General features: G+C 39.4%; 1 protein-coding gene across 2 annotated transcripts in view; it reads right to left on the minus strand.

Moving 5' to 3' along the window:
- Nucleotides 1-5,737: 5,737 nt before the first annotated feature.
- The window catches only part of LOC148860834 (phytochrome-associated serine/threonine-protein phosphatase-like), a 37,554-nt gene continuing 24,645 nt past the window's right edge, over nt 5,738-18,646 (minus strand). For both annotated transcript variants that reach the window (XM_088984538.1, XM_088984539.1), the window contains 4 exons: nt 7,215-7,358; nt 7,010-7,105; nt 6,816-6,887; nt 5,738-6,071 (listed from right to left, as the gene is read on the minus strand). In XM_088984538.1, coding sequence (XP_088840664.1) covers nt 5,988-6,071; nt 6,816-6,887; nt 7,010-7,105; nt 7,215-7,358 — 396 coding nt within the window. In that variant the 3' untranslated portion in view covers nt 5,738-5,987. The remainder of the gene's footprint in view (nt 6,072-6,815; nt 6,888-7,009; nt 7,106-7,214; nt 7,359-18,646) is intronic.

Raw genomic sequence — 18,646 nt, forward strand, 5'->3', positions numbered from 1 at the left:
TCTATTCTCAGTCAAGAAGAAATTATAAACGGTGGTTCTCCAACATCTCAAAACCTCAAGCAACCCTACAAAGACGAAAAAAGATTTACCTTCTGTATGTATCTTGATGGCAGTTTTCCAATAGCTAGGGATGAGATAGAATGAAGTTTAGATGGGTTCTTAAGCTAGGGAGTGTTTCTGGTTGTAACAACTTCCGCTTGAAAATGGAGGAGACGAGTTTGGAATCTAAGGTTCAAAATACCTCTGAATTTCAGGTGAACAGGAGGCAGTATATGGGATGGGAGAAAGCTCTCTTCTCTCTCTCTCTCTTTCTTTCTCTAGGGACTTCCACAAGTTTCCTCTCTTCTTGTTGAAGGGAAGGGAGATCCATCATATGGATGGCCGAATCATGCAGGGTGGCTAGGCAAATTTTCAAAACAATCCTTTCTCCCTTACGGGAATCATATTCCCTGTTTTAAAAAAACTACATCTTTCAATGTTCATTCTTGAAACAAACCGGACCAAATCTGAAACTAAGATAAAGGAAGGGATATACCTGTTATGGAATCAACAGTAGTTCCCAACGTAGGTGTTCACGCCCAGAGTTCACCAAATCCTTCCTCCACGGAATATGACACAACTTAGGGTGAGGCAGGATCAGCAAAGAGATTCTTTAGCAAGAATCCCAACTCTTCAATAAGAATCCCATAGGGATGTGAGCATAAATTCAAGATTGTTTCTTCCAGCAAGAAACAATATCAAGATCCAATCTTGATCACTCCAAGAACTAGAGATCGAACAGAATAGGGTGGCAAGAGCAAAGGGAGAGAGAACAAAATGTAGAAAACTGTAAAACTATGTAACCTTCTTCCAGTTCGCCCTCCTCCTTTTATATAATCCTTAAAGAGTTAACCTCCTAATTTGATTAGGAGTTTCTTGATCCAAATATTTATTTGGATCTGGACTCTTTAAGTGATAAGGCTTATCCCTTATCTTAACTGTAGATCAAGATCAGCTTCTCCTAATCCAATTAGAAGTTTCCTAATCCAAATCTTTATTTGGATTTGGACTCTTTAAGTGGATAAAAGTTATCCTCTTATCCTTATCTACTGATCCATACCCAAATTCGCCCCCTTATTTAATTAATCAAATTAAGCCCAATTCGAATTTGGCTTTAGGCCCATTAAGCTTTTAGGCTCATTTCCCTTTTATGCTGGAAACCTTGGCTCTCTTTGTATGGCGTGGGACTCTATCACTGCTGAATACAGTGAACCCCTGTGTCCATCAATACGGGCTCTTAATGGGCCCAACATTTACACTAAATGGTCATTGGTAGGGGTGTTAATGGACCGGTTTTGAGTTGAATTCTGTCCAAATCAAAATCCATTTGGACATATTGGATGAACCAATAAGACATTGAATTTGGACGGACCAATATGACATATTGAATTGGACCTGATCCATCCATAATGAATTTATATTGGATTGGGTCAATATCTCGTCCATTAAATGAAAAGAACATAGGTGTCAATGGACCAGGTTTGAGTTGAAACCAATCTAAGTTAACAGGAATTTGAAAAGATTGGGCAGTCTCTAGACCGGTCCAAAATGGTCCAAAATGTCCATTGGACCAAGTTCATTTGTAATGAACTCACATTGGATAGGACCGGATTCGACCAAATTCAGTCCAATTAACACCCCTAGTCATTGGGTCTAGCCATCTTATGAACGCCCAAGGACCATGGTCAGATGTGAGATTAGCCCGTCAGGTAAAAGCCCTAAATGGTCTTACACTTAACCTCTCAGCCCATAATGATTAACCACTGCCTGACAAGAGGACCTCTCCCTTGGCTGCAAGGTATAGTGTTGCACTCTCTACTCACATGGATCCCGGGATTTAAAACTTTTTTGCAAACATTTTGTGAAATCATAATATATATGTATATCTCTATATAAATATATTTTACAAAACAAATCTCAACAAGTTTGAAATCAACTGTCGATAGTTTAGGTTTCCATTAGAGAGAATGCATCCCCGATCATTCACTTTGTCCGACAACCTATCAGTATGATCACCCACTCAGGTGAATTCTCGGACTGCCCCAACATACCCAGGTTTTGACCCCCTCTAAGGATTTCATTGATTGCCATATCAAAGACAGCTCAATCCAACACCTAGTGTAGTACCATAAGTGAGTCTAGGGGTCAGGTGTAACTTTTCAATTTTGCCCATCTGTCTCCAAGGTCTAGGGCATAACTGGAAAATGGTATGATTTATGGTTTCAAGCAAACCCACACTACATGTGCTTCAAGTCTCACCCTGGCAATTAAGACAAGCCACCCCAGCCAACTTGGCAACACATTAGTGTCAGCCTTCACAGGATAAACCTCCTAGGTCTATCCAATGGCTGTGAATATTCTGAACTAACACGAGTCTCATTAGTGTTCAATTTAAGGGTATTACATAGAAACACACCATAATAACATGAACCAACTATGTACTTCATTCATTTACAATAAATGTCAAAATTACATCAATCTGATTAGAGCTAAGGGCATATGCTGTCTAACACTTGCCTCTGGTTTCCCTCTTCTCCTTGCTCTTCCCTCTCTCCCTCTCTCTCTAGGAGCCACCCTCAAGTTTTCTCTCTCAGATTTTCCTCCTTTCTTTCTCTTTCTTCCCCTTTTCCCCCTAGTCTCCTCTTCTCCCCTCTTCTCCCTACTCTCCCTCCCCCCCTTTTGAGCTCGAATTAGATCAATATTTATAGAGAAAGGGAGGGGGTTAGGTCTGAATTCGTTCAGTTATAGTGTCTAGAATTCAACAGAGGTTTTTCACACAAATAGGCATAGATTCTTCAAAGAAATAGATGCCTAATTAACCTTTCCTATTTGGTGAAACATTTTCTTTGATTTGGGGGTGATTTTCATGGGTTTTGTGCGTTCAATGGGAGTTTGGGGCGTGCCTGTCATGGAAGTATCGTATTTGGGGTTGTCAGTGGCAGAAAATGTAAATTTGATAAACTTTTAAATGTGGTTTTGTCTTTTTTTAACTTTAAGTGGAGTCTGTTTGGTATTTTGAGCTTTTTAAGCCTATTAAGCTCAAATTCATTGGTCCATGTGTTTCAATGGGGTTAAGTAAGGAGCTGATGTCAGTCCCCACCCTCTTAAGGTTCTAGGTTGGACAGCTGATGTGGCAGTTCAATCTAGTGCGTTGAAATGGTATCTTTCTAATTTAACGATCAAATTGGTAAATTAGAATGTGAAATTTGACGTGCTAGGGTTTTTTGGGTCTTTGACCATAGTGGTGATGTCTGATTGATCAAATAGGCTCGAGATGATTGAAATCTATAGATGACATGTTCAGACCAATGAGATTTGCTGAAATAAAATCTTTGTTTGATGAATAGTCAAACGAGATAATTTTGTGATGAAATTTGGTGGGTTGGCACTTTTGAACATCCAAAATCTAATGAAAGCGGTGGATCTTTGATTAGTGGTATAGATTGATTGATCTAGTTTAGATCATAGTCTTAGCTTATGGTTTTCCAATCAACGAGATGGCTCAAATGAAATCTTACTTTTTTAATGGTCAAATGGAGGTGTTTGGTCATGAAATTTGACATGGTGGGTTTTCTAGGTCTCTGAACACAGTGGTAAGGTCTAATTGGTTATATGAAGTTGGAATGATTGATGGTAATTAATTAGATTTGCTAAAATAAGATTTAGGCTTGATAAGGAGTTAAATGGGGGAATTTGAGCTATAATTTGGTAGGTAGGCATGGATTAGGGTGAGGAGTCAAAAGGATGGTTCTGATCTGAGAAAGATATGGTCGATCTTGGTAATCATTCAGGGCCATTAGATTGAAATCTTGATGTCTTTGCAGTTGGTTACCATAGATTCGTGTTGGAATTCACTAGTTGATTGTTTCCTAATGATGTTAAGGTGGTGGATATGTTGGATTTGATTTTGAGGAGTTGGAATTTGAATATTGCATAGATCAGGGCCATTAGAAAGGGAGTTGGCATGATGAGATGTCTGAAAATTGGAGTTTAGTCACGAAAATTTGTGCGTAACTAAGTTGTAGTTTTCCAAGTCTAGGGATGATGTCTGATCAAATGTTGATGTTGATCTCAAGGTTCTTATTTGTCCTGTAGTTTGTGTCAAATGAGAGTATTATGGGTTTTGAAAAATCTCAAATTGATCTAGTTGTATTTATAAATTTTGGGGGTCTAAGAGGATAGTACAAAGAGGTAGGGTGAAGGGACCGAGCAAATATTGGGTGCTAACAACCATCTATCTCCAAGGTCTTAGAAATAAACTAAAAATTAATCTGAGTTCAATGCTTCTAATAAACACCCACTAGCTATGCTTGGGGTCAAACCCTAGCAGGTAAGATAAACTTCTCTAACTCCTTGGCAGCACACTAGTGTCTTCCTTGTCAAGATAAACTCTCCAAGTCTATCCAATGGTTGAGAACATTTTAAAATAACACGAGTCTCTTAAGTGTCGGATTTAAAGAGTATAATCCATAGAAACATACTAATATTAACATGAAACAATAATGTACTTTATTCATTTACAAATAAATGCTTATGTCCATCAATCTGATTAGAGCTAAGGGCATATAGTGTCTAACATATATTTCTTGAGGTTTAAATAATAGACACATTTGAAAGTTAAACCCCTAAAATGAGATTATCCCCAAAGTATAGGATACCTATCTACAATTTACCCTATAATATATATAAAATTTAAAAAGAGTATCAAACCATTTTGAGATTTCATTCATCACACCAATTGAAAAAAATAAAAATCCAATTGTCCGATCCATTTATGATCTTGATCAGATCAAATATGGATCCACCCTATCAAATTATTTATATCTATCAATCTATCTATCTTTCCATATAGTAAAATTTGCTTGAATGGTTTGTTTTTTATTAAATTGTCTTAATGTTCAAGTTTCACATAAATAATCTTCAATTTATTTTCATGAATTTTTAATTCATATTATTGATAATATATAATGTTTTGATAATTTAGTTTATTGATACCAAAGCAATAAAGAAAACTTTAACCACTCTTAATTTAAAAATAAGGAAATGAAACAAGATTCATGTAGACGACCCGAATCTGATTCGATAATAGTTGACATAGGAGGCCCTAGGCGCCCCGACAGCAATCATTTAGATTCAGTTCATTAGAATTTTAAACAGCCAAATTTGATTGTTTGCTCAAGAAAGATGGAGCTTCTATGCTTTCCCATGTCGTCTGACTCGTTGAATTATCAATAAAATTAGTTAAAAATCAAAATTTTCATTTAACTACATAAAAATGCATATCAATTTAAATGATGACATAATAAAATTATCTACAGAAAGACTATCAGAGGCCGATTCATGAAATGGTGTCTTTGAACTATTCCAGAATCCATATCATTCAAAAAAAGAATGACAGTATTTAGTAGTTTGCGCTTAATAGCCGAAGGCCTAGATGGTCACTTGGCATCCCCTCCAAATCGGACGCGCAGGATCAATCCTGCAGAGCTGCAGGCCCTCGCATGCCCTTTTCTCTCCCCCATCGCCAACAAGATATAAATGTAACAAAAGGATACCAAGATTTTGTATGGATACATGTATAAATTCTTTTATAGTGAGAAACCTGAGCCATGGTAAATTACCCAAAAAGAATAAAATATAATAAAATAAAAGCGACAGTATGACCCATGGTAAAAGACAAGATAAACAGGGAAACGCATTGGAAAAGCAGGAATAACAGCTACAAACAATTGAGTTCAATATACAACACAGTCTAGAAACTGCAGGCACGACCAGAGATGATCTGGCAAATCTCCACTTGGCAATAATAATGATCTACCTGCAAATGTCAATGTATATTCATTCAAGGCTGCTTCGTTATTACATCGCTCTTTCTTTTCTCCTCATTGACAACAACGAATCACCAGACTGCTGAAATAATTTTACAATTGAAATTTAAAATAATTTTATTATAAGAAATATGGGACCCCTGTCCTGGGACCTCTCATCTGGTTGTTCTCCTCTGTTTCGGTGAAGAACTTCACTTCTCTCTCCTGGTACCGAAATAAAACAAAAACAAAAAACAAAAATGAGCGCCGCTGATAAACATGAGTTGCTACAATAAATTAAATATTAATTAAAATTGTTATAACTATAAGATTGCCTGGAAGGTCCAATTTAGTCCAACAAGAAGTACGGGTTAATTCATCATAAATTGTTCCAGTTTAGTATAACAGTTGCCTTTTCAACAAATTTTCATTTATTTGACGTGTCAATTCTGGGGACTGGAGATTATCAGCTAGGCCACTAGTAATCCAGTATGGCTAGGCATGTTGGTTGGTTCAACTGTATAATTTCACCACCTTAACAGTGGTGACCTAGCTGTATCTATACTAAGATATAGAGGATCAGATGGGATCTGGGCCAGGAGAAAATTCATTCTCGCGTATGCACAAAATTCAGCCTAACAACTGTGCACTCAACATCCAAAAACAGTCAAAATGAGCTTACAAAACCTTCAACTGAAATTGAAGCTAGCTGTTTTATTTTAATGATATTTTTTCCTTGATATTATCAATGACTTTTACAGTATCCATTACTAGGTGGATTACCAAATCAACTTTTGAAACTTGATTTGCTATGCTACATAAGAGATAACCTATGTAGCCGGCTATTTGAAGCATATAGGCAGTGCATGCCTTCCTGGTGTATCACAACCCACTGGGCAACAAGGCATCACTCCAATAGATTTTACCATGAGTATTCCAATGAAAGCTTTCTAGGATACAGTACGGTACCATATTTTCATTGAAGCTCAAGATAGAAGCTACATTGCCACAACGGTAACAATAATTGGGTGCAGACCACACCTGCAACAACCAAACAGCCCATTTAGCCATTAAAATATTAGCAGAAAGTGGCTATCATTCAAAAGCATTTACAGACAAGAATGCCAAGTAAAGATACGTCACGTAGAAGGCCTAGGACTCACGGTTACAAGGCCTTTATCTTGGAACATGTACTTCAAACCTTCTTGTACAAGTTGGTGTGCTCGACAAACAAGGTCCAGCTTGTTTATGTGATTGAACTGCATAAAGATAAACCATTGCAGTTTTAGAGGGCAAATAACATGAAAGTTATTCTCTTTTTTTATTTTTTTGGCACTGACATGAAAGTTGGATAGCCTATTTATTTACCTCAGATGTGACCCTAGATCCAAAAAGCCAACCAGCACCACGTGGACTGACAGCCCAAGTTTCAATCTCCTCAGGGTCACTCCACATAAGATCACAAAAAGGTCCCTCATGAGGAATTTCACAATTTCGTTCAATGACCCTAATCTGCCAAGTAGGGGCAAATACCAATTATGTCATATTTGACTGCAGCTGATAGATACATCATGAATAAAATTTAAGGAACTCTTATCTTTGATGAATTACCACAAAAGAATGTATTATGCCATATTTGAGGAACTCTTAGGATAAAATTTGATCATCAATAATGTATTTATTATAATTGAATTTAGTATTATCAATTATATACTATTTTGATTATCTAGTGTTGTTTCTGTAGAGTGTTTGATTTATGGTTCCAAATTTAAAATATTTTCTTTTTACTTCCATTGGGACTGAAACACTATAAGTTTATCAAATATTTACAGAATGCCTAGCATACATATATAGGCAGGACTTATCCCCTATTCCACCTACACATTATATTGAAGCCAGGAAAGTTGTTCCACATTATTAACCCTTTGGGGGCGCGGGCTACCCCCCCCCCCCATTGTTTAGGTCCGTGAACCCAAAAAAAATAGTAACAATGAAAGATTTTATTGATCAAAATAGAGCGATGATGTACATCAGAGGGGAAGGATGGGCAGCCTCAGCCAGCCCACCCATGATCCTTTCATAGTACAAGTCCCCTGTTTTCCAGAGTGTAATTGCTCCCAAATCCTTTATTATTTCTTTTTTCATCAGCAACTCCTTTATTATTTCTTAGCTTCTCTGATTTTATAGCTATATTTCCACGGTCCCTTCTCAATGTTGCCCATTTGCCCAACCATCCCGTTATTACCCTTGGTCCCCTTCAATTATTAACTCGTAGCTTTAGTTTTCTTAGGCCTGCCAAGGCTGCTTTCAGTTCTACTCTAGTCAAGTCCCCTTTAGTTTTCTTAGGCCTGCCAAGGCTGCTTTCAGTTCTACTCTAGTCAAGTCCCCACCATCAATAGGACCTGAATATATGAGCAAAATGTCTCCCACATGATTTCTCATCACTCCCCCTGATGGGACCGAATTGCCTGAACTGCAGTCATCAAAGTTCAGCTTGAAATGTGATGGCTGTTGCAGGCACCATTCCACTTCTACAAGTACTCTGTTTGGTGCAGATTCAGCCAATGTTTCAAAAGTTGTCCTGGAGGCTGACCCAGGTCAGACTGTTCTAAGTCAGCACTCTATACATTTAAATATACATGTATTTATATACATACAATGTGTGTGTGCAAATACATATTTTATCAATAAATAGTATATAATTATGTTTTACATATAATATATGTATTATTTTATATTAAGTTTGTGTTTTCTAAATTTTTTTAAACTTTGTATTTATAAAAATATTAGAAATTGCAATTTGAAGCCAAAAAATGGGTTTTTTTTTTTGCGAAAATACAGGACAAGGTGCCTACGACTCCTTGGGACACAGATCTCGAAAAGTGACCCAAAATAAATAAATAAAAAATATCACCCCAATCAAACATCGGAGTGCAAAGTTATGACGTCCGAAAGTTTGCACATACATTAAGTGTGCAACCCACGACCCGGTGACCAGGTCAAACGGTCAATGGTTGAACTGCCTGGGTCAATGGTTTTTGACCAAAGGGTGGGTTTCAACAGAACCAAAACCAGAATCAAGGTCGGGTGACAGTTCGATGGTTCAACCAGCCGGGTCCACAGAGGTTGAAAACACTGGATTCAACTTCTTTCCAGTTTCTTATGATGCCATCACTTATATAAGCATCAAACAAGTCAACAATTTTGGCCCAATGTGCCACCGTGATGCCATCAATGGTTGTTTGTCTTCAAGTGATTTTCCTTATCATTGAAGGTATTAGCATTAATTTTCTTCCCATTCACACCACAAGTCTATTATGTTGCACAGGTGAAGAGTTTTCAGCAGATACATAAAACTCAATTCAACAATTACAGCCAAGGAGAAACATCAAAAAAGAAAAGTGCCACAATATTCTAAATTTCCCCTCTTGTTTCAGAGTATGTAGGATGCAGCATTCAAGAATTACAGCCAAGAAGAAACATCAAAAAAGATAAGTGCCACAATATTCTAACTTCCCCACTCTTATTGTTTCAGAGTATGTAGGATGTAGCCTTCAACAATTACAGCCACGATGAAACATCAAAAAAGATAAGTGCCACAATATTCTAAATCCCCCCTCTTGTTTTAGAGTATGTGTCCCAGCTGAATTTCAGCAACTAGTTTGCCATTGTCTCAAACCTTTCCTGCAAAGATACACTCAATCTTTTTCTCCAAATCCCCAGCAAATAGCGAAAGGGATGACACCAAAATATTTGTCTTTTTCTACTTCCTACTCTAGGCCATTTGGTGAATATATTCCTACGTGTTTTAAAGACAAATGCTGGAGTTTAAGTAGGTGTTTGGGATCGATGCTGTTTCCTCAGAAAACAGTGCCACATCAGAAATCAGTTTTCAGGAAAAATGCCCACTGTTTGGTTGGCCGTTTTCCAAAAAACATTTTCTCAGACCACACCTTGGAAATTGGAAAGGGTGTGGTTTGAGAAAACACCCTTTTTAGTGTTTTCCCGTTTTTCTACTGTTGCTAGCAATGGTGTGCTGATGTGGCATTGAAAAACGTCTGTGGCAGCAACAGCAAAGGTACCAAATAGAAAACCTAAGAAAAGATTTTCTGAGAAAACAGCATGCTTATGCAGCACTGTTTTCTAAGATACGCCTCTTCGGAAGAAGCATCAATCCCAAACATCGGCTAAGAAGACAAGTGGTGGCAATTGGTAAAGCTGTTAGACAGTGTATGTCTTTAGCTCCAATCAGATTGATGTACATATACACTTATTGTAAATGAATAAAAATACATTTTTGTTTCATATTAACATTGGTAAGTTTCTGTGAATTTACCCCTTAAGCTAGACACTTACGAGACTCGCGTTAGTTTAGAATGTTCTTAGCCGTTGGATAGACTTAGGGAGTTTATCCTGCCAAGGCTGACACTGATATGTTGCCAAAGAAGTTGGGGCAGCTTGTCTCAGCTGCTAGGGTGAGACCCAAAGCACATATAGTGTGTCTTTGGTTGAAACACTCATCCGGACCTTATGCCCTGGACCTTGGAGATTGATGGGCAAAACTGAAAAATTACACATAACCCCTAGACTTGATTATGGTACTACACTGGGTATCGGATTGTGCTATCTTTGATATGCCAATTAGTGAGATCCATTGAGGGCCAAAACCTGGGTATGTTGGGGCAATCTGAGAATTCACTTAAGTAGGTGATCATAGTGATAGGGATCAACTCCTTTGTCGGACAAAGTGAATGATAGGCTTTACACTCTCTCTGATGGAAACCTAAATTACCAGTAATAGATTTCAACTATGTTTGAGATTTGGTTTTGCAAAATATATTTATATGATATATATAAACGTTTGCAAAAATGTTTGCAAAAGGCTTTAATTCCCAAGATCCATCCAAGCAGATAGTGACTCTACACCTTGCAGCCAGGGGAGAGGTCATTACCTAATGGGTTTTATCTTACTTAAGTCCATTATCCTTGGATCTTCATAAGATGGATGAATTCAAAAATCATTTTAAGTGTAAATGTTGAGCCCATTTTAAGCCCATAGTGATGTGCTCAGGGGTTCACTGCATTTAGCAATGAATTCGGCCAGGCCTTTTCACAGAGGCTGGGCTGAACCCATGTGAGCTTATGTGAGGTCATTGTGGGGTCCCACGCCATACAAATCAAACCTAAATTGGCCAAGCAACACTCTTGAGTCGTGAGCCATATAGCTGATGGGCCTAAAACCCATAATTAATATGATTAATTAAGATGTCACACGATTGCTTAAGCTGCCATGTGACAAGGGGCGAATTTGGATTTGGAAATGGGTATAGAGCACCGATCCTAGAAAAATGCAGTTTTTTTCTAAACATTAGAGAATACGATTCCCGGAAGGATTGGAAATTTTTGAAATTTCACCCAACCATTTAGCATGGTTCGGCCATCCATATGATGGATTCTAAACCTTCCTTCAAAAGCTTCTTCAAATTAGATGTTGATTCACCCAAGATTTGCTCATATTAAAAAGGAAGATTTAGGCTATGTTTGGTTTGAAGGAAAATGTAGGGAAAGGAAGGGAAAGGTAGGGAAACCTTTACAAACCTTGTATCAGTTTCCCTTTCTTTCCCTTCCTTTCCCTACCTTTTCCTTCAAACCAAACATAGCTTTAGGGGAAAGGTTTTGGGAGGTTCTAAATTACAAAATAGTGACATTGATAGCTTTTTTCTATTGGGCCATGTTCGCTTTTCACTTAGTTGCTTATCCAAGTAAATGCAGTTACCTGGGGAAACACTTACCCAGGTAAGTGCATTTACCCATGTTCTTTTATTTCTCATGTAAATAAGGCAATGCCCATTTTAGCCATAAAAATCTATTATTAAAAGGGGCATTATTGTCTCATTCAAGTGTTGGCAACTTTCCCCCTAGGTGGGAAAGTTATTTACCTACCTAGGGGATGGGTATCACTTAACCAAGAAAATAAACTTTCCCTGGTCCCCACATAAATCTAAAAAAAGAGCATGGATTCTTGGTCGATGGGAATTAAAATCCCATTGACCAACTTTCCCCCCTCTCAAAATCCGAAAAAAGAACGCCCCCTTGATGCATCATTACCTAAAAAGTTTTATACTGTATGTGTATGTGTAGGTACATGTTGATCACCACAACTGTGGTAGCACAAAAGGTGCTAAACCGATGCCACAGGGACACCCGTGACGAGTTCATAACTCGGCACAAATTTGCGATGAGCTCAAAGCCTGCAAAGGCTTACGACGAGCTAAAAGCTTGAAATGAACTTGCGATGATCTCAAGACCACCATAGGCCTACAATAGACCCAAAGCCACAATACCAAAGACATACACAGAGACATCACGAGACTACGATGAGCATAAAGCCATCGCAAGGCTGCGATGACCTCAAAGCCATCGCAAACCTATGATGAGCTCACATCCATCGCAAGTCAGAGACAGACGAAGAAGCATGTGATTCATTGACGCCGCACGTGAGAGCACCCGGTGAGATTAAAAAACACGTGATATAATTATTGACATTATTCGTGTCGCGTTAACCTAGGAGACTCGCAAAAGGAAGTAACAAACGTGTATTATGGGAGTCAAACGCTTTTGGTTCCTTTCGAGACCTCGGGATCTCCCCTTATAAATAGAGGTCTAACCCGTAACAAGAACATCACTATGCCAATCAGAGCCTTTAGCCTACCCTTTGTCCTCAGCCTACCCTTTGTCCTCAGCCTTCCTTTGTCCGTCAAGGAGACCCCCGCATGTAGCCTTACCACACCACTCACAAAATTCAAAAAATTCAAAAAGAAATCAAAAAAATATTAAACATAATATTAATAAAAATATAAACTTAAATTTTAAAATAAATGTTTTAAAAAACCTATTATCTAAAATTAAAATACATAAACATAAGATGTAAAGCATATTCAAATGAGAATTTAAAAATAAAATCAAACATAAAACATTTTTTATGAATGATAATAAATTTATCAATTCAGAAGCAGATTTAGAGTGAGTTCATACAACATCCCACGGAGAGGCACGAGCTGCAGCCCCTCCTTGAATCTTACAAGTAAACTAGGAAAGAAAAGCAAGAATCACAATTAAGCCCAAATCAAGGCAGCACGAGCACATCAACACATAACTCTCCCTATTTTTGTAGGCCAATAAAAGGTAGAATGATTGAAGAGCATGTGAACTTCTGCTGGTAGACTCCAACTACTCCCAAACAACGAAAGTAGTCAAGCCCAAAGGTCTGCAGAAAAGGGACAAGAGATTAATAGGTTGTAACAATCCTCATCCTAAGCTCTACAGAGGATACACCAATTAGGAGAAATACAGAGGAAAGATCTTCTCTTTTGTAGGTTATCTAGAGTGTTTACTTTCCCATGGAATACTTCCCAACGAAACACCATAATTTTTTGGGGAACTAGATTGCACCAAACTTCTTTTGAAGGAAAGGGTTGGTGAGTAGAAAGTTGAGAGATGGACTTGAAGAAAGAAGCACAAGTGAAAGTTCCATTGGGTCTAGGAGTTCATACCCTCTTGGCCACTCTGTCATCAATTCTTGGCCATTCCACCCCTTCCACAACTGCTCTCTCACTCAAAGGTCTTCTATAAATCGATTTGAAGTGGTCCACAAATTTTATGGCTATGTCATCCCGGTTGGTAATCACCTCCTCTCCTATCTCTAGCTTGGTCACAAGATTCTTTCTTCATCTCCCATTTGCCAAATCATGGAAAAATCTAGTGCTCCCATCACCTTCCTTAATCCACTTTTGTTTCTTCCCTTAGTAACACCTCTTCCAAATCCTTTTTCAATTGTCTCCTTAACACTTTGTCCTCCTCGGTCAACCCATTTTGAGATTCCTTTACATTCAACTTTTCTATTCGAGAGATTAGGCACAGTTTTTGCTCCTCAATTCTACCAAAATGATCTCTATTCCACTCTTTTATTTTGGCTCTCAACCTTTTTAATTTCTTATGAAAATTGATCCCCTTCCATTTTACCCCCCTCTCCTCCTCACCCCACCATTCCTTCACTTTTTTCACAAAATCTGGATGGGTAGGCCACATATTTTCAAATCTAAAAGGTTTGGGTCCTGTAAGAAAAAACTTAGTACCTATCTGGATAGGACAGTGATCGGAGGTGACCCTGGGTCATGCTTTAGCAACCAAATTATCCAAACTATTCTCCCAAGCAAGGTTAAATAAGAACCTATCCAACTTCGAACACAAAGGGGTTTCCTAAAGGTTGGACCAGGTGTAACTGGCTTGTAGCAAAGGTATTTCCTTCAATTCACATTCTTTAATAAAACCATTAAATTTCCTCATGCTTGTTGTAATTACTTGTTGGGGATTAACGGTTTCATCAGAGAATCTAATGACATTAAAATCCCCGCCCAGGCACCAAGGGCCATCCCATAGCCCCTTGATTGCATATAGTTCCTCCCACATCTCATTCCTCTCTCTATAGGAATTAGGGCCATAAACATTAGATACACACCCATCCTCTACACTCTTACACTTAATGGAAACTGAGAATCTGCCTATCAATTCTTCCACTACTTCACCACATCCTCCCTCTACAGTGTTATGATCCCCCCCAAGGCTCCCCAAGAAGGAGACGAGCTCCAACCAAAACCACTAGACCCCCAACAACTCCTCACCCATCTCCCATCTAATTCCATTATTTTGGATTCTTGTAACAACACAATATCGGGTTTTTCCCTTCAGAGTAGGTCTTTGATCACCCTTCTCTTTCTTGCACTCCCTAACCCTCTTACATTCCAGCTAATAATTTTCATCGAGACAAAATAGCAAAAAACCCATGAAAAGGCCATAATCTCCTCATTTTAGGCCCTTCCTCCTATCCCCTCTACCACTAAATTCTAAATCTCCCTCAATGTCTGAGATTAGCCTTTCCACTTCAGATCTTTTTTTCTTCTTTGTTCCTTCCCCCCCCCCCTCCTAATACAACAATCATCCTCTTTCTTTTCTCCATCCTTTCCAGCCAATGTATGAGAAAGAATTTTACCCTACTCACTTATTTTGGCTACAACATCTCTCTAAGAATCCTTCCTTTTTTTAGTTCCTCCATCATTGTATAGATCAACTCCCAAACTCTATCCGCCTCCCTCTTACTACTTCCTTCCATCACCCTCTCTCCTCCTTCCACTATCACCTTCTCTCTTGCACCAAAATCTCCTAGATGGGAAGCTGGAATATCTACTACGGGCATAGCAAACAAGTCAGTACCTAAAAAAGAATTGACACCCATACCTAGTATGACAGGGGGGGGGTAGGACTAGAATCACTGGAATTGAGTTGCTGACAGGCGACAAATGGTTTTAAGGCCTTTCCCTTTTTGGACAAAGTTGTGAAGTAGACATGGTGAAAGAATCACTTCCTGATGACCTACCCACATGGAAATCCTTTCTCTGTGTTTCCAACACTAGAATACCCACATCCATCCTCACGGCCGATTCTTGTCCCTCTCCACCAACATCCTGTAATTCATTAGACTCAGGGTCAGCTCCCTCGATGAAGGGAAGAGGAGCTTTCACAACTGTAGGACCATTTCTTCGCCATTTCTAGTCTTCCTGCCACCTGTCTCTTCAATCTCTTCCTCTAAAAACAACAGCTCTATATGCAAACTTTCTATTTCAAGTAAATCATTGTTGCTTTTCGGAGACAGACTTCCCAAACTTAAAGTTCCGTCTCTATCGGAATCGTCATTGTTGTTTTGTTCACTCAACCAATCTTCAAACCATGTTTTATTCAAATCACTAGGGTTCAGGAACCTATCTAGTGAGAGATGGTTCGCCATGTTGGATGGGACCCACTGTAGAGAGCCTCGAGACTGAGAGTCTTGAGATTTTGCGCCTAAACTATTTGACCGTAAGGAGGGATTCGGGGTAGAAGAAGATAGACGCTTAATCTTGTCTATCAGCTCATCCCTCCTCTCAGTCACGTGCTTACTTAAAGGGTCCCTTGGCCCATCTGTCTTGTAAAGGGCCTTGGGCTTAAAACTTGTAATATAAGAAGCCAGCTTTAAAACCTTTACTTGAGTTGCCTTCTCCGGCCCACCAGAAAAGGGATCCACTCGATTGGGCCCATTTTCTAAGTCTTTTCCTCCCACATGACCTCTTAACAAATCACGCCCCCCCTATTTTAATGGTCAAACCAGCAACCTTCCCTGTCTGAGGTTGTTGGTTCAGCCCTCTCCCTTTAGACACTGGTATATTTTTGTCTATTTCCCCTGACACCACTTGCGCAAAAGATCTGCCATTTGTCATAGCATTTTCTTGCTTTCTATAGGTTTGACCTTTCATCTGCCCCAAAGCTTTTTGGCTTCCCAGAATTTGTTGGCCCTTTTTAGTGAACCATTCCTTCCCATTTGAATTAACCAATCTCACAAGTCCACATAATGCTTCTTCTTCCTCCTCCCCTCCTACCATACAAGCCTCCTTCCACAGCCCTGCTTCAATGGAGGATGCTAGCCACACGGAGACAAAACTCTCCTCTGTTCGTAGCTCTACCTTTCGTGGAATGCCTTCTGGCTTCACACCACTTAGCAAGATTGCTACTGAATAAAGATCACTCCAGAAAGCTCCTTTCAAGATTCCTCCACACAACACTGCTATAGACTCTACTACTTCTTGTTTCCACATATGAAATGGCAAGCCTATTACACGCACCACCACACCATCTTCGACAAATAGATCCTTGGAGTTGGATGTTGGATTCCATTTAAAGACTGAATGATCCGAAATCAGCCTCAACATTGACAGCTGATATTTCTAATTCATTCTCTACTAGATCTAGGAGGGCTTTACAGTTATCGAAGGGAGTTACTATGAAGACACTCGTCAGCTTCATCTGGTTGCCAATAAGTCAGCTACCCTCCTCCAATCATTAACCTTTTCCTTGGCTTGTATCATAAACTTACTATCCCACTCTTCTCTCTCTAGACCTCCCACCATTCTGCATTGGCCTTTTGTTTTTGCCATGACCACTGGCCCTTGTTCTACCCTATTGTTGTTGAGATATGCCTTATCCTCCCTTATGGAGGCTTTTTTATCATTTGCTACTCTTTGAGCTAAAAACTCTTTGAGCAACCAGTCAACTTCCCCCCATCCTTGGCTTTGTTTTCCTGCTGGTAGACATACCAGTTGCCTTCGTCCCTTACCAAAAAATTCAGCCAAAAAATATCTTCTCCCTTCTAATGTACTAAAATCCTGCCAGTTTATCCGCTTACCTTTTGAATAGGCTCCAGCTATGAACTCTCTTAGCCACTCGATCACTTCTAATCCTTCCAGCAATATTGTACCCTTTTTCGCTTCCCTTACCTTCAGGCTTATCTTCCCCTTGATTCTCATCTCTTCGAATAGGAAATTTTTAGCTTCGAACAACATTACCAAATCGGGGGTTCTCGGAGCTTCGGTGAGCAAGCAAAGAAAGAAAACATCGGCTGAGGCGCAAGGCACATCAAGCGCACTAGGCGTGCGCCTTTTGAAAGGGCTACACCTAGGACCTAGGTGAGGCGCATATCCTAAAATGCGCCTCGCCAATGCACCTAAGGCACGCCTTTTAAATCACTAGAGAAACCCAACAGAGGCGATGCAAGATGGCAAAGTCTTATTAAGGTTCCAACTAGTGAGTTGATGTACTTTTGTTGTACTTTTGTTATTTAGTGGAAATAAATTAATGTACATGTTTGATTCATGTTGTTTGGTATAATTCTGTGTAAAACCCTAAAACTGGACACTTATAGAAACTTGTGTTAGTTTTAAATGTTCACAGCCATTGGATAAGTCTAGGGAGATTTATCTTGTCAAGGCTGATACTGATGTGCCACCAAGTGTTGGGATGGCTTGTTTCGGCCATCAGGGTAAGACCCAAGGCACATGCAGTATGGGATTGCTTGAACCCTTGAATCGGACCAGATTTCCAGTATTGCCCTAGACCTTAGAGACAGATGGGCAAAATTGGAAAGTTACACCTGACCCCTAGACTCGATTATGACACATCACTAGGTGTCGGATCGGGCTGTCTTTGATGTGTCAATCATTGAGATCCTTAGTGGGGGTCAAAACCTGGACATGTTGGGGTAGTCTGAGAATTCATTTGAGTGAGTGGTCATAGTGACAGGATCAGCCCCTTTGTCGGACAATGGTAATGATCGGGAATGCACTCTCTCTGATGGAAACCAAACTACCGGCAGTTGATTTCAATCGTTGGAATTTTGTTTTGCAAAATTAATATATATATATATATATATATACGTATATGTACGGTTTCAAAAGATTTGCAAAAGGTTTTCAATCCCGGGATCCATGTGAGTGGAGAGTGCGGCACTGTTCCTTGCAGCCGAGAGAGAGGTCTTCTCTTGTCGGGCAGTGCTTGATCATTAAGGGCTGAGAGGTTAAGTGTAAGACCATTTAGGATAATACCTGATGGGCTAATCTTGCACCTGCCCACAGTCCCTGGGTTTTTATAAAATGGCTTGGCCCAAAGACCACTTAATGTAAGTGTTGGGCCCATAGGGTCCATGTGATGGGCTCGAGGGGTCACTGAGTCTTTCAGTGAATTCGGCTGGGCCTTGTAATAAAGGTTGGGCCAAACCCATGTTGCTGGTGTGTAGATCAATGCTTGGGTCCCACGCCATACAAAGAAACCCAACTGGGCAACAGATTGGAAACTGGTTAAACATTGAACACTTAATGGGCCAAAAGCCCATTTCGAACTGGGCTGATATGATCACATGTTCATGGGGCGAATCTGAG

This window comes from Nelumbo lutea, chromosome 4 (assembly GCF_056320005.1).
Source record: "Nelumbo lutea isolate HS-2025 chromosome 4, American lotus-T2T, whole genome shotgun sequence".
In the NCBI taxonomy this organism is placed as follows: Eukaryota; Viridiplantae; Streptophyta; class Magnoliopsida; order Proteales; family Nelumbonaceae; genus Nelumbo; species Nelumbo lutea.